Source organism: Vidua chalybeata, chromosome 20, assembly GCF_026979565.1.
Source record: "Vidua chalybeata isolate OUT-0048 chromosome 20, bVidCha1 merged haplotype, whole genome shotgun sequence".
Classification (NCBI taxonomy): Eukaryota; Metazoa; Chordata; class Aves; order Passeriformes; family Viduidae; genus Vidua; species Vidua chalybeata.
The window spans coordinates 404,411-428,334 of record NC_071549.1 but is presented as its reverse complement, the minus strand read 5'-3'; the positions used below and the strand labels follow the sequence as shown (position 1 = coordinate 428,334).

The following is a 23,924-nucleotide window of genomic DNA, read 5'->3' as shown; positions in this document are numbered from 1 at the left end:
CTCACAAGCACCAGTTCACAGGGTCCCAGTGTGCACACATGGGGCTCTTTTAGTGTCCATGTGCTGGTGCAGGGACAGTTCAGAGGCTGTGGAGAAGCTCTTTGCTTTGGCTGCCTCTCCTGCAGGGAAGCCTTGGGAGAGCTGAGAGGTGAGGCTGCAGTCACCTCTCTTCAGTTTTCCAATGAAAATCAGGAGAAGAAGGGTCCGTGGCTAAGCCGGAGGAGCAGGGAGCACATGCAGTGCCTTTCTATATTATTATGTCTTTCCTCAGTTTCTTCAGGAAATATCACTCAGTCTTGCCCATTTTACTGTTCTCAAGATTTGACTTTGTTCTTTAGGTTTTAGGTGATGGTCATTGTGGTTTTATGGGTCCTTGGGCTACTTCCTTTTGAGAATCTGCAGCTCTCAGACCTGTCTGGAATTGAGAGTCATTGCTCCTTTGAAGTGCCAGCTGCTAGAGCAAGGCCTGGTGTGCAGATGGTGAATCATGAAACATTTGTTTTTCAGCCCAGTCATTCTGGCTATTGCAAAGTTCCTTTTCACGCAGTTGTTTAGGAGATGAAATGCAGTTGGAGCAGTCCCAGGTTATACCTGCATTTTCCTGATTTACTCCTTGCTTATGTAGACACTGTCTGAACATGCACCTGCCTCTTGCCAGGAAAACATTGGGAGTCGCTGCTCTTGCTTTATCTTTTTGTCTACACTTGTGACACTTTTCCCACTGTGCATGCAGAATGTCCCACTGCTCAGCTTGGTCTCTCTAGTGCCTGGATGTGTAGAGCAGGGTCTGACTGCTCAGATCACTGTTTTTCTCTTCCTCCCCTGAAAATACTGATTTCTGATTTCCTGGACATCTTGCAGCCAACTCACTTTGTGAAGATCAATGTTTGCACAAAGTGAGACAGCCTGGGGTCATAGAGTCATGGAATCATGGAATGGTTTGGGCTGGAATGGACTTAAATATCATCCAGTTCTACCCCTGCCATGGTCAGAGACATCTTCCACTATCCCAGGCTGTTCCAAGCCCCACCCCCAACCACTTCCAGAGATGAGGCAGCCACAGCTTCTCTGTATTTGTGCTGTCCAATATATCCTGCTCTTCACAACTAAAGATGTTCTTAAAATTCCTCAGGGTTCCTATTCCCAGAGACCCCTGAAGGGGCTCTCCAAGCACTGCCAGCCCCACAGTCCCTGCACACAGATGTCTTTGCTGCTGTGTTTGCCCTGTTGCCATCCAGCCCTTCTGGATCTCCTGCAGTGCCGTTGCTAAACCGGCTTCCCACGGTGAGTGCAGCTCCCAGCAGAGAGCACAGCCTGGCTGAAGCCTCACTCCCAAGCCTCATTCCAGCTTTACACCACCCACACAGAGCTGATGGAGGGAGTCTCACCTCTGCTCTACATCACCAGCTGCTCGTGACTCGTTCACTGCTCTGCTCAACACGCTCTGGGCTGGAAGGATGGAGCTTTTCCTCCTTCACTACCCCTTTACCTGTTTTCTCATTGCCTTTCTAGTCCTCTACCAGGTGAAACCTGCATTCAGATTCTTCTGCAAGATGACCTTCTATAAGCTGTGGCTCTTCACCATAAGCATTGGGGCTGCCATCCTCAGTATTCCTCGTGGACGTAACGTGGACAACATGATGTAAGTTGTTTGTGGCTCCTTTCTGCCCTGAGCATTGATAGAGTCCACTCTGTGCAGTGCTTTGACTTGGAGGGTCCTGGGGGTGTGCTGTGGTAGGGAGGGATTGGTTTTATACTGATCTGGGGAGATGACAGACTCTGTAATTCAGAGAAGGGGTGTGGGTTTTAATATTGGTTTGGGGTTGATAAAAAGAATAACAAATTAAGGAAAAGAAAGGATGTAAAAGGTGACATAGATTTGCCAAAGCAGGTAATACCAACAACCTGGATGTAATGCATATTGCTATTTTTACTAGAGCTCTTTCATCTGGTCTTCGGAGCTGTATTGCCCTCTTCCCCATGGCTGAGCACTCTATGACTAAGCTGTGTTGAGAAAGCCACTCCAGGGGCTTTTCCCATTCTCTACTCTGAGCCAGTGCACACCTGAGACATCACCACAGTGCAGTGCTGGCCCCTGCATGGGCACTGGTGTCCCCATCAGCTCAGTGACAGCCTGGTGTCCCACGTCTGGCAGTCCCCTAGCCCATCCCATAGCTGCCCATCCTGTCCCTCCAGATTCCATTCACTCTCCAAGACATGGTCTCACCTGGAGGCTGCATGGGCTGTTCAAGAGTGATCAGTGGTGGCAATCAGGAACCTGGGCTCAGTGGGGATGAAAAGATGACTCTGCTACACAGCACCACAGTGCTTGAACCCTCCTAAAGTGCTGCAGAAGCAGGATTTACTATTCCATTTTATGCTTCAGTGGGAATTCATATCTCCTAACTGAGCATCAGCCTTTTGCTTTGAGAAATTTTGTTCACCTCTTGACTTTGGTGCCTGATTTTTTTTTTTCCCCGGATGTTATTTTACCAATATCTCTTCAAATAGAACTCCCAGCACTGCAGCCTAATGCCACCTAAAGGCAAATCCCTCTCTTTGTACAGCCAGCAGGGTTAGGCACAGGTTTCCTGCAGCCCGTATTCCCAACCCAGCAAGGTGGGGAGGAAAGCAGAGTACAAAGGTGTGCTGTGAATCTGGATATTATCTAATATTTGGTTGATCTGTGGAACTTCTGAAGCTGTAGTTGCTGGGTCATTGGTCATGTGTGGCTTGAGGGAAACCTGCAAGGTGTATTTGTCTTCCGTTATTAAATAATCAGCTGCAGAGGGACACGAATTGTTCTCCAAGTCATGGTCAAAGCTGTGTCAGTGGGAAACCAGCAGAAGCAGAGTGTCAGGTGGGCTGGTTTGGATGCAAAGTTTGGTCCCAAATTTCAACATCTCTAGCTAATTTCCACTCCTCTTTTCCAGGTTTTTGCGCACATTGACCATGCCACTCAAATACATCTTTGGCATTCAGATAGTGGTGAAGGGCAAGGAGAACCTCAGGATTAAGAAACCTTTTGTCCTGGTGCTGAATCACCAGACCTCCCTTGACATCCTGGGTATGTGGTGATCCTGCCTCCTGCTCCTGGCAGGCAGAAGGGCATGAGTGGCTGCTACAGAGCCCTTCACCAGCCAGCCCCAAGCCAGGGCTGGTCTCCAGGGTATCAGAGGCATTTTCAAGCTACATCAGCTTCACCCTCTCCAAGGGAATGGGGACAAGGCTCTCAGCTGACCACAGCCCTCTCATAGCTGCTCTCCTTCAGTGCCAGTCCTGAGTGGATGGTCTGGAGACCCCCAAAATTTCCCAGGGATTCTATGAAGCTTCAGGCATGGCACCCCCTAAAGCAGAGGGCTGTCGCTCAGGATCTAGAGAGACCCTGTGCACAGATGACGATTTGTTCTGCCCTTGCTGTCCCCTTGCAGTGATGATGGAGATATTGCCAAGGCGCTGTGTGCCCATTGCAAAGAAGGAGATCCTGTACATGGGCACATTCGGCCTGGCCTGCTGGCTCGCAGGGGTCATCTTCATCGACCGCAAGAGGAGGGAAGAGTCCATTGGCACCCTGACAGAGGTGGCACACTCCCTGCACAAGGACAACGTGAGTGGGGAGGAGTCCAATGAGGAGCCACTGGAAAATAGGAATCTGAATGTGGGTGGAAAGAGATCTTTGTCTCTGGGCTGGGCACTGAGCAGAACAGAGTGAGAGCATCAGTATGTTCTGTGCCCATGAATGGAGGTCAGGGGTACAGAGATGAGCTCCAGGGCACCATCCCTCTGCAGTGGCTTAGAATTGTACCTGGAGGTCCTTCCACCCTAATGTCTTCTCCCTCCTGCAGTTGCGTGTCTTGATCTTCCCTGAAGGAACTCGCAACCATGGTGGCTCCATGCTGCCCTTCAAACGTGGGGCCTTCCAGCTGGCTGTGAAAGCCCAGGTGAGACCCACCTTCCTTCTGCCCCTGGAGTGCCATTTGCTCCTGTGGTCCACCAGCAAACCAGGGTACTGGTCCCTGGCTTCTCTAAGGATTGAGTACATATCCAGGAGCCCTCAGGAGTTTGCAGATGGCACAGGAGGGGTCTGTTACAGAAACAGAGAGACAAGTGGAAAATCTTTGTTACAGCTTGGGATAAAACGGCGGGGGGGGGGGGGGGGGTGTGGGGGGGACCTTGACAAGAGCTCTGGACCTGCACAGGGAAGTTTCTGCTGAACTGGCCTCTGTAAGATAGTAATTTGACAATCCACTGTTGTTGGCCTAAATACAGACATGAAAATACAAAATCCAAAGGCGAGGACATGGGGTAATATAGTTAAATGATCTAAATATTCAAATAATCCTCTAAGTGTCTGCTGTGACACTGATGGTGATAATTATCAACAAGGTGCAGAATTCACCTGAAAACATTAGTTGGATTTTGGAGAAAGGATAAGAAGATGTGCATATTCACTGTAGGCTGCCTCCCCTCCAGGTCCCCATTATTCCTGTAGTGTTGTCTTCCTACAACAACTTCTACAACCAGAAGGAGAAGAAATTTACACCAGGTGAGGATGACCTGGGGCAAAGAATGGTCTGGGTGGTGGTGCAAGATCAGTCCTTGGAGCCATGACCCGGGTGGGAAGAGGACCACATGTAATATGGAGATGGCACCCAGAAAACAGCAGTTTCTGTCTTCTTGGGAAGAAATTGGACATTTCAGGCATCCCTTTTTCCTCTCCCCTTGGATTCTCACTGCTTGTCCGATACCTGTCCAAGAGAACTTGGAGAAGCGGGTCCTGCCCCTGATCCCCCACCCCCCTCCGCCCAGGTGCCTGGAGAGCTAGGAAACATTTACGATAACAAAAATTTCTACTGGCCAATGATAGAATTGTATGCGGGAAAAATAACACAGGTCTTGGACTTCAGAAAGAAAATGCAGAAAAAAAATGGTACAAATTCCAATAGAAAAAAGGAACCCATCATGCTCGTTCTCTCCCTTAGCTGCCACTCACCTTAAAATGGGCTTCTGCCACTTCCCATTCTTTCCCAGGCCAGCCTGGTTTTCTCTGAAGAGAGGATCTGCATCTGAAATTCTTATTCCTCCCATTGTTGTGCCTGGGTATAGTCATTCCCTTGCAGGCAGACACCTGGAAAGAGAGAGTGGTGCAAATGATAAATAGGGAATTGCCTGTTTCCAGTCATCTTTCAATCTCTGGGTTTATCCTCTCCCTGTCCACACACAAAAGTCTTTTGGATCTGGAAGTGTTCCCCCACTTGAGAGTCAATAGGACCATGACTAGGAATTCTGCTAGACTGTTCCCTTCCCTTCACATCCCTGCTCTGGGAAATCAGAGAATAACCTCCTAGGGAGGGATCTTGGAAGAAGCTGAACATTTTGTTTTAAGCAAGGCCAGGTCTAAAGACAAATGAGTTAGCTTTGTGACCAATCCAAAAATGTTGTATTAACTCCAAGGATGGAGATTCCAAGAATTCCCTGAGCTTTTTAGAAAGACTTTTTGCAGTTACATTGTACATGCATGTACATTTGCCTATATACAACTTCAGTCCCCCTGTGAACTCATGGTTAGCTAATTCCATGCTAGTTCCATTTTCCAAATGGCTATTAAACAGGCAGGATCTGCACTGCTGAAGAAAGAACCCTAGTTAGCTTTCCTTGAACTTTCCCACTTTCCCCATCTGGAAGGTTTGCCAGAGCTGATTCTGAAGATGGTGGTCAAGATTCCTGCACACTGAGCAGGTCCGTGGGTCAGGACAGCTCCCTGTGTCTGCAGGGTGTTTGGGTGTGCTGAGGAGCCTCTCAGAAGCCCGGCTCTGTGCCTGGTGTTGGACACTGTCATTCATGGAACATATCCAGTGCTTGCTGGAAGTCTGTTCCCAAGAGACCTGGATTTTCAGCACAGCCTTGTCATCACTCTGCTCTTCCAGTAGGAGCAAATGAAGTGAGGTACCAGCCTGGCTTTGGGTGTAAGATGTGCAGGCAGGTAACACAGAATCATGGAATCACAGAAGGGTTTGGATTGGAAGGGACTTGAAGCTCATTTCATTCCACCCCTTACCATGGGCAAGGACATCTTTCACTAGACCAGATTGCTCCAAGCCCATCCAACATGACAAACCCTTTTCTTTTGTGAAGTTCTTCTCTACACTTGTTTTGCCTCCTTCCCACAGCTCTGCTGCTGACACTGCTGGATCTCAATCCAGACACACGTGTTAAGTCATGCAAAAACATTACAACACATCACAGACTCTCCTCAGATCCCCAGGTTCCTGTCTGTGCAGGCACTGTCTTGTCTGTACTGGGTCAAAACAGGGAATTCTTGGTGCTAGAACAGAAGAGTTTGATGGCAGCTCCCCAGTATGTTCTTCCAGTTTACACCAGTCCATTGCTTAGGTGCTTCCCCAGAGAAATCTAACATACCAGGGATTCCCGGCCACAGTTTCTCTCATCCCAAAGTGTGTTTCTGGAAGGAGGGACTGTGCTAAATTTGGTATACATAGACAGAGCACAACCAGTTTGGATGTGTTGTATTAAACATCTTCTCTTTGCCTGTGATCTAGACAGACTCTGTGACCTCTCCACTGTGAAAACCCATCCTATATGAAACATTGCATTGTGTTGGAGGAGAGATTCACCTCTTTCCATATTTCTGATTCTTGTGCTCTCTGTGGATGGGAAAAGCCCAAGTTGGGTTTTTGCTGTGTACATTTGGGTTGTGGCTGGGCTCCCACACCACTGGTGTGGGAATGAGGGCATTTCCTTGGTTGGCACCAACCCTCCTGCTGTACCGCCTCCGGCTCTTCTATACCACTCATGTGGTTTTTTTTTTCCCGTCTCACCTTCTTCCAGGAAAGATGATCATCCAGATCTTGCCAGAAGTGGAGACGCTGGGCCTGGGCCCAGACGATGTTCCCAAGCTGACAGAGCAGGTCCGTGACTCCATGCTCTCTGCCTACCAGGGGATATCGGGAATGACGAATGGAGCTTCTCATTAGCGATCCCATCTTCCAGCTCCAGCTGTGTATGTTGTAACTGAGGGGAGGCCATGACAACCAGAGGAAGGTCTGGCAGCAGAGATAACTGTGGATTACAATGCTGACAAACCAGAGACAGGCAAAGCATCCACCAAGAAGAGAAGCTTCCAAGGGGAATGTTCTTGTGTTCCTCCTAGAGAACTGTGCCACCCAGCGAGACAGACACACAGTGGGCAGCTGGACATTTCTGTGTAATCATATTGCTGAGAATGTCCCACCAGCTGGACCCCAGGCAGAGTTGGGCCCTTCCTGTGATCATTGCTGCCTGCTTATAACCACCTTTCCCAGTTCAGATCCAACAAGGCAGAGGCATTGATCCCAAGCCTGTGACCATGCTGCCAGGGAAGTGGCTGCCTTGGGGTTTGAGGGCTGCCACATTTCCCTGGAATACACTCAGGAGAAGGTGCTGTTTTCTTCCTCTTCCATGGGGAGGATCTGGGAGGTACTTCTGCCATGAGAGACAGAAACCAAGGCAGCTTTGGGAGAGGGGAATTAAAGACCTTACATTTGTCTACAGGGCTTGGTGGTTTCTTTGGCCTTCCTTTAAGCTGTGGAAGATTTTGCTTTCAGGGCTGAATACATCTTCAAAGTGCAAGAGGCACATGTCTGGGGGCTCAGAAACCAGAGGCAAACAGCATGAGTATGCTGCCTAATATCCTTACTATGCCCAGATGGACTCATCCCTGGAACTGTTCAAAAGATGTGTGTATCTGGTGCTTCAGGACATGGTTTAGTGGTTGACCTGGCTGTGCTGGGTTAAAGGACTCAATGATCTTGGAGTGCTTTTCCAGCCTTACTGATTCTCCAGTTCTGTGATGATTCTATAAGCTCATGATTTTTAGCACAACCTGTATATCTTTCAACTCAAACACACTCTGGGAGCTGCAGCTCCTGATTTCTGAGTCCAGCCTTCTGTCTTCTCTGTCAGAGGGTGCCCACCAGCCACAATGTGATTTGCTTTTTTGTGCTGGTATGTTTAGCAATAAACCAGAGCCAAAGACTGTTTTGGACACAGGTCTGACTTACACAGAATCACACACAGATTCACAGAATCATTTAGGTTGGAAAAGCCCTCGACGATCATCGAGTCTAACCTGTGACTGATCCTCACCTTCTCAACCATCCCAGAGCACTGAGTGCCACATCCAGTTCTTCCTTGGGCACCTCCAGGGATGAGGATTCTACCACCTCCCTGGGCTTCCAGGGTTTGACCCCCCTTTCCAAGAAGAAATTCCTCCTGATGTCCACCCTGAGCCTCCCCTGGCCCAGCCTGAGGCCGTTCCCTCTCCTCCTGTCCCTTTCCCTGGGAGCAGAGCCCGACCCCCCCGGCTGTCCCCTCCTGTCAGGAGTTGTGCAGAGCCACAAGGTCCCCCCTGAGCCTCCTTTTCTCCAGGCTGAGCCCCTTTCCAGCTCACTCAGCTGCTCCTGGGGCTCCAGACCCTTCCCAGCTCCATTACGTTCTCTGGACATGCTCCAGCCTTTCAATGTCTTGTGGTGAGAGGCCCAAAACTGAACACAGAATTTGAGGTGGGGCCTCAGCAGTGCCAGCGCAGGAGAACAGGCACTGCCCTGCTCATGCTGGTTACAGTGTGTCTGGCACAGCCCAGGTGCCATTGGACTCTTGCCCACCTGGGCACACTTTGTCTCATGTTCAGCCACTGTCAACAGGCTCCCCCAGGCCCTTTTCTGAGGTAAAGATTTCCAACCCCTCTGCCCCCAGCCTGCCATTGATGTCAAGTGTAGGCAAGTGCACAAGGATGTGTTTTATTACTGCCCAGAATACCCAAACACAGATTCACTGTAGGATTTAAATAAAACTTGTTTCAAGGCTTCAATATGCAGCTGCCATGCTTCAGTGTCTTCAAAGTCTGAAATCTCACTGCTGATTAGAAGCAGCCTAAACAGCTTCTTCTCTTGTGCAAAACCAGGAGATTGGGAAAGTTTTGGTAAAGATTACATGATTACATGTGCTAATTTCTGAGCAGCTCCAAAGGATAAGGAATTTGATTTTGCAATGCAAGCATGACAGCCTGCAGGTTTGACACCCATTCAGGATGGGAAGTAAAAAAACTTGTCATAATTACACTTCTAGAGAGTCAGAAAGCCTCTGATCAATTCTTTAGGGCAACAGAAAATAAAATATCATTGCCCTCTCATCTGAAGACTTACATTATTGGAAGTTTTTTGAAAGAAATTCTATTTTTAAAAATCACATTACAGGAAATAAAACAGATTACATAGTCTTGAGCTCCCCTCTGGGAAACCATGTGCTGATGTTCAGTCAACAGCAGCCAGTGGAGCCTGATGTCCAGGCAGGAGTTTCCCAGGAGCAGCTCAGTGCCACCATTAGGGGTTTCCAACGCTGGTCTGATGAGTAGGATTATAAACTGTCAATAAAGCAGAAAAAGCTGCTGAGAGGCACAAAGTCTTTCCTGGACACGCCATTTTTGTCCACCTTTTTCTCATCCCTGTACCCTTGAATCTCTGAGACATCGTGGTGCTTCCAGCCTTAGAATGAGTGGTTTGGGGGCAATTTCTTGACATTTCAAAAGGTTAATCTTTTAGCAGCTGCTTTTAGCCCTGGAATGTAACTCTCTCTGGGTTACACGAACACTTTGACTTCTCCCAAACTTGGTCAGAAAAGAGCCACAGGAAGCTGCTCAGCACATTTTAGTGACCATAAGAATACAATAAAAAAAGAAATGAAAAAAACTCTGTTGTATAGAGAAAAGGTGAGCTGGATTCAGGTCCTAAAGAATGGGGTGAAGCCACCATAATTTAGCCTTTAAGCGCAAATATCTGTCTTAAACAACAGCGTTTCCTTCAAATAGTTACTCAAACTCCATACAGGAACTGCATGGAGATGCTTTGTGGTCTGTGCCTTGCACAAGGACAGTGTAGGTGATCCCCAGGTATTGTGATCATCTATAAACGGGTTGTCAGAAGGAAAAATAATCCAGTCCAGTCCATTCTTCAAGTCTCTGTTCTCCCACATCATTTCAGCTGGGAGAGCCCTAGTCAAAAGTGTTTCAGTAGGACACTGTGCGTCCACATCTCTAACAAAGACATTGCTTTACTGTGGCACATCATAACCTTTGATCATGTGTGTTCAGCTACTGGTGCGTGAGGCCATACAGTGTCAAAACTACTCCAGATATACCTCAAATTAATTTAAAGCTTTGGAGAAGATGAGGGGAGAGCAGGAACTTGGAGCAGCTGAGTAAGACTTTGGAGCAGGTTGGCTAATTCTAGTTGCTTTTTCATCAACACCTTTCCTGTCAGAAAATACTATGGTTGTCCTGGAATAAGGTCTTTAGAGGACACATTCCCAAGGTCCAGAACAGGCTGGATTTTGAGGGATCTCCCATTTGCTTAAAAGGAAGAAGCAGGGAATAAGGTGTGATGAAAGTGATACATTGCCTGGAAACCCAGTTAACAGCACCTCTGCCTCCAGTGCTGTCTGAGTGTTGCTAAATGGACAGACGTCTTTTGGGGGTAGAGTCATGGTGGAAACCTTAATTCTTTCATTTTTTTTAGGCATAGAAAAGACCTCATAGTGCATGTATTATTTTTGACAGGTCTTAGACCACTGGTACCTTTTGTAGCACTCTCAGGCTCATCTTTCCAGGAGGAGAGGTCAAGCACATCAATATCTTGGCAATCAGTGAAGTCCTCAGGGTAAGTGTTGATCTTGAACACATCCCTGGGTATCTTTTTGATATGAGTATTGTCACAGATCACCCTTGACACTGAGATTTTTCTCAACGCTTGCAACTGTTGTGGAGTGAAAACTCCCGGGTTTTCCCACCAGAATCTGCAATGAAATTTTCAGAAGCAGTTTATAATGTCTGGGTATTTGCTGAGATGGGAACCTGACCAAGGTGAGTCTGAATGGTGCTTAGATCCACCTTCCCTAGGAACACCCCTTTAGAAAGAGGTGTCTCTGGTGTGGCCAGATCTGGATTCTGCCAGTGCAGAGAGCCTGCCTCTTCCACACAGCATCAGCAGATGCTGGGATGCAGGGATTTATGCCCTGAGAGCAAAAGTCACCTCAGGCAGAGGCCACAGCAAATGCCCCATGATCTGGAGCTGGTACTCCTCAGCCACATGAATCTACAGGCTGCAAAAAACAGTCCTTTGGCAACTGGGCTAAAATGAAGGGGTGAGCCTTGCTGGGAGCACTCACTGGAGTGCTGTAAATGGGTTGGATTAGTGTGTCACAGGAAATGTCAGCATTTTCCCCCTAAAAACTGCCACAGGGAATGTATCTCTCACCTGTCCCCATCACGCAGGTTCCTGAACTGGGTGCCAATAATGCAGGACAGGAGGGGCCCAACTCTGCCTTGGGAAACCACAGGCTCTGCAACTGCCCCAATCCAGAGGTCAATATTGTACGGTGTCCCATACACATTCATGAACTTCTTGGCCAGTTTGGGATTGCCCAGCACCTCAGATAATTCTTCTACAGTTTGGGGTTGGGAAAGCCCACAGAAGCCTCTCCAGGCATTGTAACCTGCAAAGGCAGGAGCAGCAGATGATCAGGACCCACCACCACGTCTCCACAATACCCTTCTTGGCCCATGAGCACTGCCTGCTTCTTCTCATGGCATTAAAAGATCTGGAAGGCACTATTGTCCATGCAACAATAGTCCCTAACAAATGTCACATTTTCAAAGGTCCTTCTCATATGTACACTAAACAAACTGTTTGGGTTGTCCTTGTGACTACATCTTATCCTGTTGGTTAAATCTTCTACTGCTGAGGATGAATGCATCAGTCCTTGCAGCTTTTGGAGGCAAAATTTCTAGGATCAGGTTCTTAGAAAAGAGGAAATTTGGTTGTGCAAACTTCCAGGAGCACCCATTCTTCTCCAGCACCAGGGGCAGTCCCATCTGTGGGTGCAAGTCACTTCTGCTCAGAACTCTGGCTTGTCTGGGACACAAGACAAGATTGACAGGCAAGGAACAAAGCCCAGGGGATGTGTCCAAGCCCATGTGAAAGCTGAATTTGGTCACTTGTATCTCTACCTTCTGTACCACACATGCTCTCTCTTTGCAATGCACCACTGTCTCTCACCCACTTTCTTACATTATCCCAAATATCATCTTTGATTTCTAAACCTTTCGTCCTTGTCATACATGTCTCACAAAAAGATTTTTATCATACAGAAACCTTTTATTCCCTGAGCTTGACTGTCTGTCCATCCTTCACCCTCAAATCAAGGTACTGGTTCTTTCCATTAGTATAGAAAAAACTCAGTTCATTCATGGAATAAACAGCAGAAGGAAAAAAAAAGGTCTTATTGACAGGAAGTGTGGATTTGTGTCTCCTTACCTGGAAGGCCATGGTCTCTTCCCCGTTGCATGTTCATGGCTCCTAGATCCAAACCCATCACCTCTGTCTGTTCAAAGAGGTGGTTCTGGAGTTCCTCAATGAGCAACTGGTTCTGTTTGGTGAGTTTTGCATGATCCACAACCATGCCCCGGATCAGGGGGTCAATGCCTCCTGCAGCCATTGCAAATCAAGGAAAGATTTTTTGTGCCAAGGTGCAGCTTTGATGGTCCCATTCATGCAGCTGAAACAGTCTACTATGGGCTAGGTGGGGTTTTCATCTTCATATTTTCATTTCACCATATCTATATAGAATCATAGAATCATAGAATCCCACAGTGGTTTGGGTTGGAAAGGACCTTAAAGCCCCTCTCATTCCACCCCCTGCCATGGGCAGGGACACCTTCCACTGTCCCAGGTTGCTCCAAGCCCCATTCAGCCTGGCCCTGGACAATTCCAGGGCTGGGGCAACCACAGCTGCTCTGGGCAATCTGTGCCAGGGCCCCCCCCCACCTTCACAGTGGTGCCTGTATGAATCTGTACATGTCCGAAGGTGCCATTAAATAAAGCCTCACGTAGTAACTGAATCCCTTATCCCTCCCCATCCCTTAGCTTTTCCTTCCACACTCCTAAATCCACTTGCTCTCCATTAGTCCTTTTCCAAGTCTGCTCCTCAGCCTGCCAGGCTCCATTATGTCCTGGTGCTTGGGGGTCTGTCCAAAGTTTTAGGTTTTGCAATGGATTTTGTTTATAATTCACTATTAATTGACAGACATTTATTAAAACATGTAACGTAGTGGTAGCATTAATTCGTGTCTGACTGCCCATGTCTTTTTCATAACAATAAGGAGACAGTATGAGCAAAACACAGGAAAATTGGCTGCACATGTGTAATAATATTTCTCATAATTACTTAACCCATTTGGGAAGAGATATTTGTCTTCCTCGGAAAGACTTATCTGGAGATCTCAGCTGTGTAATAGCAGGAGCCCGTAACTCCAGTTAGAGCCAGGAAGAGGGATGGGCACCTCTAGGAAGGAATGATGCTGCTTTAGCTCAGTTAAATTGGATGCATCACCCTCTGTCCATGTCTCCTGATTATAGGGGGATATAAGAGTTTTGATTGACATAGACTTTGGTGGATTGACATTTGGCACAGGGAGTCTCCTGCCTCCTGGAGCAGCAGGAGCAGCTGCACAATCTCAGTGGATGTGGAACACCCCACTGCCAGGTCTTGCTGGGAGGTGTCCAAGGAATGACTGGACATAGTGCTCAGTGCTCTGGGCTGGGTGACAAGGTGCGGGTCACAGGCTGGACTTGATGGTCTTGGAAATCTTTTCCAACCTAAATGATTCTGGGATTCTGTAATTCCACGTGCCTGACCAGCTGATCTCCACCCCAGGACCAGACCAGGACCACAGCTCCATGTTCTTACCTTCCATTATAATTCTCCACGGAGCACAAAAGGTCAAATGCAGAGGGACATGGGAGGAGGAACCCAAAGGCTGAAAGCTCTCATTCAAACGGGACACGAAAGGCTGCACTGAAGTGTGGCCAAATCGGAAAGCCAGGGAGAAAACATTTGAGGCCCTTGGATCAACCTTTTCATTGTAACCACTGTACAAAGGAATCCACTTGCTGGTCTCCTCAGCCAGCAGGAGTGGGAGGTAATCTCTGTATGTTATGATCTGAAAAGCACAAGAACTCAGCAAGTAACCAGCAGCTGCATCAGAAATGGCATCAGAAGTCAAGTGCAGAGAATGAACGTGGACTGTCTGCAGCAGAATTCATTAAAATCTTCAGAAAAAAGAGCTGTAACAATGGAATAAGTTTGGCATAATGGATTTAAATTATTTTAAAATGTGAAATTATTTTATCTAATAATTAATTTATATATTATTTTAATAAATAATTGATAAATTAGTAGCATGATGCATAAAAAAGCTCTGGATATCCATGCTGTCTCAGATGGACTATCCTCATTCACAATTTCCAACTCCCACAAATAACTCCACTGCTTTGGCAAAACATTTTCCTCCTTTTGCCTGAAGGAAAAGCCATTTCTAAATGTGTGGATGATACACAGTGAACAGTACCTGGTTTATGGCAATCACAATCTTTCTACTCTCCTGGTAAAGCTTTTCCCCATCCCAGTGGGGATTTAATTTCCTCAGCTCCGTAGCCAGGCGATTGTGCTCTCGGACAAAGAGAGTGTGCATTGCAGAGAGTCCCAGGTTTTCTGTCACCCGTTTGTCACCTAAAATGAAAATATTTTATGAATTTTGTACATTGCTTTCAATTTGAGAAGCAGGTTTTTGTGTTAGGACAGACAAGTAACAAGTGGTGATGTTCCTGACAATAATCCCTGGAAGTGCACAAGGCCAGGCTTGATGGGACTTGAAGCAACCTGGTATAGTAGAAGGTGTCTCTGCCCATGACAGGGGGTGGAACAGGATGGTCTTAAAGTTCTCTTCAAAGCCAAACCCTTCTGTGATTCTACGAAAACTGGAGGGGACTCAGTGAAGACCCTCTGTGAGATGATGGAAGAAGCACTGAGCATCTCCTCACTCAGCAAGAAGCCCTTCTCACAGGCAGAGAATGAGGAAATGAGAACACTCTGTACCCTTATGTTGTACCCTTATAATGTTTTTTTTAATGTTTTGCCTGTGATGGATTACTTCAAATTTGAATTTGTCTTCAAATCTGTATTTGTCTTCAGTTAAATTTCATACAAACATCTAGACTTTTCTTCTGATGTAGGGTGGGTTAGTTAATTAATCAATTAACTAGATTTCTTAAGAGTGTTTAACTGTTAGTCTTGATTGGGTTGAAAACTGAATCATAGAATCACAGAATTGAAGGGACTTTAAAGCCCATCCCATTTCAACCCTCCACTATCCCAGGTTACTCCAAGCCCCATTCAGCCTTGCCCTGGACACTTCCAGGGATGGGGCAGCCACAGCTTCTCTGGGCAGCCTTTGCCAGGGCCTCACCACTCTCACAGGGAAGAACTTCTTCTGTATATCTAATTTAATCTACTCTCTTTCAATGTGAAGCCATTCCCCCTTGTCCTCCCACTACAGTTACTAATGCAGTCCCTCTCTAGGCTCCCTGTAGTCCCTCTAGATCCTGGAAGGTGCTGTGAGGTCTCCGCACAACCCACTCTTCTCCAGGCTGCACAGCCTCAACTTTCTCAGTCAGTGCTGACAAGCTGACAATTGGCATTCAAGTAATGAATGGTAAATTCTAGGTAGAAGAAAAAAGCCCCAGAGAAGTTTTAAGCACTGGTGGCTATTCTATTGAAAATTTCTCCTGCTTTCAAAAAGACTTAATAAAGGAAGAACAATTTGCTGTAATTTTTTGGGGAAGTTAAAATAATTTTTATGTTTATTAATCGATTATTGCTTGATTATTTTTCTTTTCTAACTGGGGGGAGGATTCCCTGTCTTTCACCTTATGTAGTCATGTCTTGAAGTGCCTCATTCAAATATCACAGAATCACAGAATATCCTCTGTTGGAAGAGACCTACAAGGATCCCATACAGAGATATTTGTCCCTTTTTGACTTTATGACCCACTGAAAACCACCGAGCTGCACCTTACCTGCTTTAAAACAGGGGATGTTGGCACTCCTGTTGGTGAGAACACAAACGCTGTGCGTCGTGTTCTCGAAGGGCAGCAACTCCAGCCCCACGTCCACAAAGCCCTGGTTCACGGCCATCAAACCCAACTGGTTGGTGAGATTTCTCAGGCTCCTCGCCAGGGCGTCGTCGCTGCCGTACACCGTGCTGGCGTCGATGAAGGACGTGGCGGCATTGAGCTGCTCCCGCCGGAAGGTCCCGGGGTTGCACACGGAGGCTGACTGCACGAATGGCATGCAGGTGTCGGAGCTCAGCATCCGCGAGTCCTCAGGGGGGAACTAAAGCAAATGAGCCAAGTCATGCCTCAGAAAGCCCTGTGGTTTTATTTTTGCTCCTGTAAGAGTGTGTGGCACAGGTGAGAGTCAGGGTACCTTAATGGGGAAGCAGGGGGGCTTGAAGGCACAGCTGGTGTGGCACTGGAGTTCCAGGCTGGCTCCTTCCCCACTGGCAGGGGCCAAGTCTATGTCATGGTTGACCCACTGGCCCCAGTGCATGAAGACCAGCGAGAGCTGCCGGTCTGCAGTGATGTTCTCATTGGCCGTGTGAGCAATTTCATTGGATACTTTTCGAACCTGCAGAAAACCAAAATGAAAATGTGACTGTCTCTGCTATGGTGGAGTGGTAGCCTCTCACTTGAACTCTCACTGAGAACATCTTGGAATCACAGAATCATGAAGGTCTGAAAAGACCTCGGAGATCATCAGCCTTCGAATGAGTATCCTCATTCCCTCTAAACCATATTGAGAATTGCCACGTCTACCTGTTTTTGAACACCTTCAGGGACTGACTCCTCCACTGCCCTGGAAATCCTACTCCAATGCTTAACCACTATGTCATTGAAGACATTTTTCCTAATATCCTAAACATCCTCTAGTACAATTTGAAGCTATTTCCTCTTGTCCTGTCACTTGTTACCTTGGAGAAGAGGCCAAACCCCACCTACTCCTTTCAGGTAGTTGTAGATCATGCACAAGATTGCATATATCTTAGATAAATTACTAAGAGTTATGGCATTACACAGCTCCATGTCATTCCTCAGCTCCATCCAATCAGGTGTAAGAGTAGACTACACAGTCCTTCAGCCAAACCTGGCTTCATGGAAAGCCTGTTCCAGCTGAAATTTGTTTGTGAACACCAGAAAGTCAAGAACATGGCTGAGGAACTCCCAGGCCTTGTGGTTTGTACAAACCTCCTGGTGTCCTTGACCAATGACTGCAGCAATCCTTGGGATGTACACTTTGGAAACTGCTTAGGAAAGGATCCACAACCTTCTTCTCATGTCTGTCTCCAACAAAAAATATTAACCGGAGCAATAACTCAGTTGTGGAAAAGCAGCCTGAGATCAAAGATCAAGCAATTTACACTCTAGATGTTGCCACTGCTTCCTTCCTGATGGGTGCATTGAGGGCAGTGTCCTTACTCATGGCTGGATTAGGATAACAACTCTCACCAGTGGGAGTGGGAATCCATTGTAGCGCTTTCCTTCACTTGCTCCTCTGGGAACAGACACTCCATCTTCATATACGGCTGGCAGCCAGCGTGCAAAGGCACGGTTAGAGGACCCCAGGTGGGAGTGATTTCTGCAGCATCACCAGAAAAACAACTTCTGTTATTTTTTCAAACATCAGCAGTGTTGTACAGACCAACATTTCACAGCCCTTTATTCCATGTCTGAACACTCTGGTAACAGGGATGGGACTCTGGTGACAGAGACTGGGAAAACACCAAGAAGCAAATTATACCAAGGTTATTATTGTGGAGAAAAATAAACTTTTTTTAAAAAAGGTGCCTTGTGTCACACTATTAATTTTATCTGTCAGTTAAACCTACATTGATTTTATCTGGCATTTAAATCTCTCTACCACCTCTGTCTTTACTGCCCTTTCAAAATCAGACTCACAGCAGGGCCATCAGCATGGTGAGGGTGGCCATGTCTTGTCCAGCTGGGGTCTGGAAGCTTCCAAGGATGAAGATTCTCCACCTCTGTGGGGATCTGTGCCACAGCTGCCCCTTGGGAAAGTTTTTACACTGACCCTCTCAGCCTGCAGCTATGGCCATTGTGGTGTTACCTTGCACTGCTCCAAAAAGTTTGAATTGCTAAAGTCAGCATTTTGTGTTCAGAAGAAAAATAATTCTGATTGAGCCAATGATCTGTGGCCCTGTGGGCACAAAACTCAGGCAATGTCTGTCTATGTGATATGGCACTCAGGGTTCTGGTCTGGTTGATAAGGTAGGGATGAGTCAAAGGTTGGACTTGATGGTCTTGGAGGTCTCTTCCTGTCACCCTTGGCAAAGAATGGCACAAGAACAGATGAGGACGCAGCATAAAAAGGAAGAAAAGAAGGCCTTTACGGAAAAGAAACTTCAGCCTAAATAGACCAACACAACACATTCTATTTGATTGCTTAGTTAATAAAAACATCTTTCTCACACACCATCCTTGAGAGGAACAGAAAAGCAAGGTGGAAAAACACCACCTGCAGATTGTTTAGACTAACAAGATATCACATTCCTACAACTCCCTAAAAATTATCACAAGCCACTGTGGGAAATGATTGCCGTTTCTCTCCCCCTGACCAGACTGGCACACACATTTTCCAACTTAAATGATTCTGTGATTCTGCACTGGAAAAGGAGAGGAGTACCCAGTGTTCACAGCAGAGTGTCTAGCACTGTGTGCTGTGAAATAAGAGCATGTCCTAGGAAAACGTGCCAGAGCCAAAGCAATTCCATCAAACATTAAAGAGTCAGAATCACCAGGGTCTTGTTCTGATTGTTATTACTGTCCTTGCAGGCAAACTATTCTCATGGTGTGCACCTCAAGCTGAGCAAGATCCTTGGGAAAATATTCACACCACAGGGATCCCTCAAGCCTCCTCATCTCCCTGACAGCCCAACAAGGCCAAGGACCACCCTACCCTGAACCTCAAATCAGCATGGACACAAAATCCCACAATGGGTCAGGCTGGAAGGGACCACACTGGAATCACCTGGTCCCATGTCCCTGCTCAGGCAGGGTCATCTCAGACCACATGTCATAGAACTGTGTTCAGATAGTTCTGGAATACCCCCAGTGAAAGAGACTCCACACCCTTGTGGGGCTGGAGGTCCTGGAGTCCAGGGGAACAGACTGGAAAACCCCAGTGAGTGTGAGCTCCCTGCACACTGCTGCAGAGCTGTGCTGTCGTCACATCTGGCACATTTGTTTCAAGCCAGGTGCACATTGGATGCAAGTCCCACTCAGATTTGGTGTCTGGCACTGACACAGCAGGACAAGGAGCCTTGACTGTCATTGGCAGAGTAGGAATTTGGTCATTTTCTGGTTAAAAAAAAAAAAAAAATTTAAAAGTGCAAACAGAAATAAACATTTGATCCCAGCTTTGAACCTGGAGGGAAACTATGTGCAAAAAAACCCCGAATTCTCAGATAAAGAATGTACAATACACGAAGTTGGAAGAACCAAGAATTAAAGTCTTATTTAATTCCCACCCTTACTCATCACAGAGATACATCAACAGCTGAATATTATCATCTGAATCAGGTGGGGAAATTAGTATTATCCCTATGGAAGAGTGGAGGGATGATTTCCTGTAGCCTCCACCAAAATGAGAGGCTGAGTCATAGCCTCAAAATTTCCTCAACTTCTTACCTCCCCCACCCCAAGATCCTTTCCTTCATCCAAAGCAACACATAAAGGGCAGTGGGCGCAAATCTGAGACTTTTAAGAAATTACATATTTTTCCTGACAGGCACAGGTAGAAATGAATCCCCTGTTACAGGCTCATTAAACTGAGCATTTCACTCTTCTTGCCCTTTCGAAAGGCACTTTCACAAATCATCTACCCTGGGTCAGAATAAAGAGACTCGCCTTGTCCATACACAAATCCTACCTGTTGTTGCACTCCCCAGTAATGGTCCTGTAAAAGTCCCTCTCTGGGCATTTAATGGAACGAGTCTGATAGTCACAGCCAGTGCCCTTGGAAATCATCTCCTTCTGTCTCCTGCTTAGCAGGTCTGCAAGAGAAACCCTGGGTTTTACCCCAGCTGGGAACAAAATGATGAGTTTGCAGAGTGGTACAACCCAGGTGTGCAGAGCAGAAGTGGAAGATGGAGGGTTTTCAGTGATTACAGTCTCCAGTGGGCTTTGTCCCAGGTTTGTCACAGGTATTGTTAGACTGTTTTTATAAGGATAGGAGAGATGCACTCTCAGAGATGATGAATAAAACACCCAGGAATCTGGTCTGTCTCTGAGAAACCTTCAAATCTATTCCCCTGTTGGGGAAAGGTTTTATCCCTGGTTATTTGGGTCATGGCAGAGCTGCTCTCTGCCACCTGCTGTGGCACATTTCCTGCTCTTTGCTCTTTGTAAGACATTTTGGTCTAAATCACATTACCTGTGACATTGAAACCCTGTTCCCCAGAGAGATGCAGCTTCCTCTTGAGGAGTTTCAAAGTAGTTTCCAAGTAATCAGCGGCACGGACTGCAGATCTGGTTCTTCCTGTGGGGTCCTTTAGGTGCTTCAGGAAATCCATCGGGTTAACAATCTTTTCCTCGAGTTTTCTCTTTAAGCTGAACATAGAAGAGTTCCATGAAGCACCTTCTCTGAAATCAGAGCTCCTCTTCATGCTGGACTGGGTGTAATTAGCTGTGACACCACTGCAGGGTCACATGCAGACCCTGCCCAGTAGGACCAGCTGTCTGCACATTAGCATGTCAGCTCACATGGTTTTGGCAAACAAAGCACTGTAATCCCCCACTTCAAGTTTGCAGTCACACTTCCTTGTCACAATAAACTTTGTTCCATCATGTGGAAATCCAGATCAATGAACTGTGACTGGATAAAATTTTACATGTATTATGTTGCAAGATGTATTCTGTGAGCAGAGGGACAACCTCGCTCCTGTTCCATCTCTTTCTGGTCTCAAGGCTCTGTCTTGCTACTTGTGTAGGATGAAGTGGAAAGAGGCTCCTTCCCAAATCATCCCACTGCCTGGAACCGGCCTTTTGGGACAATCACAGAGGATACCTGGGGTTTGACTTCCACTGACACCTATCTGGGACAGGGTGTCCATCTGCACAACTCCAGTCCTTCTGGAGTGGGACCGAACTCCTGCTGCCAGAAGAGGACTCACATGTGTCCAGCATGGCTGAACCATTATGGACCAGTGAAAGGTGCTCGTGGCAGTGCAGGTGAGGAAACGATACTTGGAGGTCGTGATTGGTGGTTCTGGGACCAGAATCCAGCCAAACTGGGCAAAAGGATCCCTCCAGCCATGACAAAGAGAGTCCTGGTGTTACGGCTTCTCCATTATAAATATGCATTGGAAAACAGAAGAAACACACATATCTTTAATCTTTTTGCCTTAAAATATTGGGGCTGTCATGCAGGAAGAACTCACCTTTTTCGAGCCTGTAAATACGAAGTGTCTACCAACTGCCTGGCCTCAGTAATGATGCTCAGGAGAGACGAATCTGACAGCACCTCTGAGATCTCTGCTCAACAAAATAAAAGAAGAAAAAGCAGAAATTTAGGATACTCAATTATACACCAAAAGCTTTGTTCTCAACTAAACCATGTCCCCAGGCTGCCACATACACAGGGTTTTTTTAACATTTTCAGGGGTGGTGACTACATCGCTGCCGTGGGAAGCCTGTTTCAATGCTTCCCAATCCTTTCCATGAAGAAATTTTCCCCAGTCTAAACCTCTGGCACAATGTGATGTCATTTCCTCTCCTCCTGTCCCTGTTCCCTGGGAGCAGAGCCCGACCCCCCCCCCGGCTGTCCCCTCCTGTCAGGAGTTGTGCAGAGTCCGAAAGTCCCCCCTGAGCCTCCTTTTCTCCAGACTGAGAAAAGGAGCTTTCCCAGCTCCCTCAGCTGCTCCTGGGGCTCCAGATATTTCCCCAGGGAAAGTGCGCAGAAGAAGTCAAAGATACAATCTCTGTCCCAAGTTTCCTGTCATAAAAGGATGATTTGCACGGATGGGCTATTGGTTAAATAGGGAGTTTCCTTAGGCAAATCGCTCAGGTATCAACTTCATTTTTAGTGGATCAATCCACAGGGTATTTCAATTTTTTTATTGGAGCTGTGTCTAATTGGGAACTCTGGCTGAGTTTTGATTCACACCCTTTCCAGTACAGCAGCAGCCAAAGGACAAACAGGAACCTACTATTCCCCGAGAAGCCCATTGCTCCAACTGTGCAGAGAGCGATGATGGATCCCAGGAGAGTCATCCTTGGATTTGTGCCTAGAGAGAAATGCAACATAAATCCTCAATGGGCAGGGCTTCACTGAAATGTCAGAACAGACTGACATGTTTGGTTTCAATATCTCTTTCAGGATCCAGGAATAAAATCGAGCTGCCCTCTGTCCAGATCTGTCAGTGGGACTCAGGCTGGGGTTGTGGCTCTAGATGTTGGCAGGACACAGGGACGCCTCTGAGAGGTGGGACGCTCAGCAAACTGGGCTGAGTAGCTGCCAAGGAATAGGCAGTCAGCTACAGTCTAGCCTCAGTGGATATTGGAAAGGTGAGTTGGAAGAGGGTGGTGTCCTGGGGTCCTGTCTTTGGCAATGTCCACAAGCAGCTGGTGGAAAGGAGCCTGACCCCACACATCCCTCTCTGCCCCCTCCGTCTCCATACTGAACAAAACAAGCTGCCACGTCTGTCATCACTTTCAACCACCCCTTCCAGTCCTCCTGCTGCTCCCTGAAATTCATCTCTATTCCTGTTTTACATTAACAGCAGAAATGTCTATGATCTGTTCCACCAATATCTCCCACTGTGGCACAGCACCTTCCCCGAATGGAGATTTTTAGCCTGAAGGTTGTAAGCAAATTTATTTTAAGTAATTTAGTCAACTTCTTAATTATTTAGAACAGGACAGAGACAAAATTTGGAAGAAAACTAACAGATTTCTCACAGTGGGAAAGGTTGTCTTACATTTACAATCCATGAAAATTCTTGGACCATGTTCCTGGGGATTGAAAGCTGCTTATTCCTTGCAATCATACATTGCAGGAATTTCCTGCACGAGAAATAAATGAGGCTGTCTTTGCTCACTTCTTACAATTAATTAAATACACATCAGGGGAGAAGGAGGAATGAAGCACCACCAGGTCCCAGCACTCTGCTCTGCCTCCCATCTCCTTGGGTACACCCGTGGAATGCAGCAATATCCACACTAGAAATATCAAATGCAGATATAGAATGAAAATGCACTGATCTTACCTGCCATCTCTGCAGCACTGGCAGGGCTGGAAGAGAAGTCAGTTCTTTATACACCTGCACCAGGGCAGAAATTCACCAGATCTAAGATGGGTGTGGCCAAAAAACTGGGACCAGATTGAGCCAAGAGGAAATATCTGCTGGTTTGCTTTCCTGGAATGATCTAGAAAGTGTACACTTCTCCATTCCTTCTGACTTCCTTCTTGAAAATCAGTTTAAAAAGGAATGAAGACACACATTTCTTTCCTGCAAGTGAAAGAGGTCAGCTTAACTTTATGACCATGGTTAAAGATCATGGTGGAATTTGGCTTCTTTTTCCTTGTTGGTTGACATCTGTGAGGGTTTGGGAAGCCAGAAATAGATCATTTTGCCAATGCATTTGTGGAGCATCCCAAGGTCCACATACAGCATGAGTGAAAGGTGGGCCTGCCACTATTTGTGTCCAGGCAAAACAAAGTTGTGTCCCATCAGGGATTTGGAAATTCCTCTAAAATAATTGCTGATTATTGAGGATGACACAGACTGGACAAGGAATGAGGCAGTAGCACAGAGGAGGGTCAAGCTGTTTCCAGCAAAATCACATGGACAGAAATATGGACAATCCCAAAGTTATAGCTGTGCCAATACTTAGAAAGGAACAAAGTCTTGGGCCAAGTGATGTAATTCATTTCAGTGTGAATTATGACAGATGGTT

The 23,924-nt window shown here is 46.8% G+C and overlaps 2 protein-coding genes across 2 annotated transcripts; one reads left to right on the top strand and one right to left on the bottom strand.

Annotated features, from left to right (window-relative positions):
- Positions 1 to 1,372: 1,372 nt before the first annotated feature.
- Positions 1,373 to 7,614, top strand: LOC128798044 (1-acyl-sn-glycerol-3-phosphate acyltransferase alpha-like). Its single transcript, XM_053961198.1, is given in 7 exon segments — positions 1,373 to 1,414; positions 1,416 to 1,642; positions 2,934 to 3,067; positions 3,432 to 3,607; positions 3,846 to 3,941; positions 4,474 to 4,546; positions 6,850 to 7,614. Coding segments are annotated over 7 exon segments (894 nt in total). The 3' UTR covers positions 6,996 to 7,614.
- A 1,171-nt stretch (positions 7,615 to 8,785) lies between these two features.
- LOC128798072 (myeloperoxidase-like) lies at positions 8,786 to 22,967 on the bottom strand. The gene is made up of 14 exons (XM_053961257.1): positions 22,946 to 22,967; positions 22,175 to 22,252; positions 21,407 to 21,500; positions 20,401 to 20,576; positions 19,897 to 20,020; positions 17,457 to 17,586; positions 16,378 to 16,578; positions 15,969 to 16,284; positions 14,462 to 14,622; positions 13,801 to 14,053; positions 12,369 to 12,539; positions 11,310 to 11,547; positions 10,631 to 10,848; positions 8,786 to 9,421 (listed from the first exon to the last, which is right to left on the bottom strand). Exons 1-14 carry the CDS (start codon positions 22,956 to 22,958, stop codon positions 9,381 to 9,383), a joined length of 2,214 nt encoding a protein of 737 aa, XP_053817232.1. The 5' UTR covers positions 22,959 to 22,967; the 3' UTR covers positions 8,786 to 9,380.
- Between the last annotated feature and the right edge of the window lie 957 nt (positions 22,968 to 23,924).

What these genes read in the sequence shown, in the direction of transcription:
- LOC128798072 (XM_053961257.1), bottom strand. An exon ending in ACTGGGGAGTGCAACAACAG is followed by an intron (nt 17,587 to 19,896) that starts GTAGGATTTGTG and finishes GTGATGCTGCAG; the next exon opens with AAATCACTCCCACCTGGGGT. An exon ending in CCCCCTGCTTCCCCATTAAG is followed by an intron (nt 16,285 to 16,377) that starts GTACCCTGACTC and finishes CATTTGCTTTAG; the next exon opens with TTCCCCCCTGAGGACTCGCG.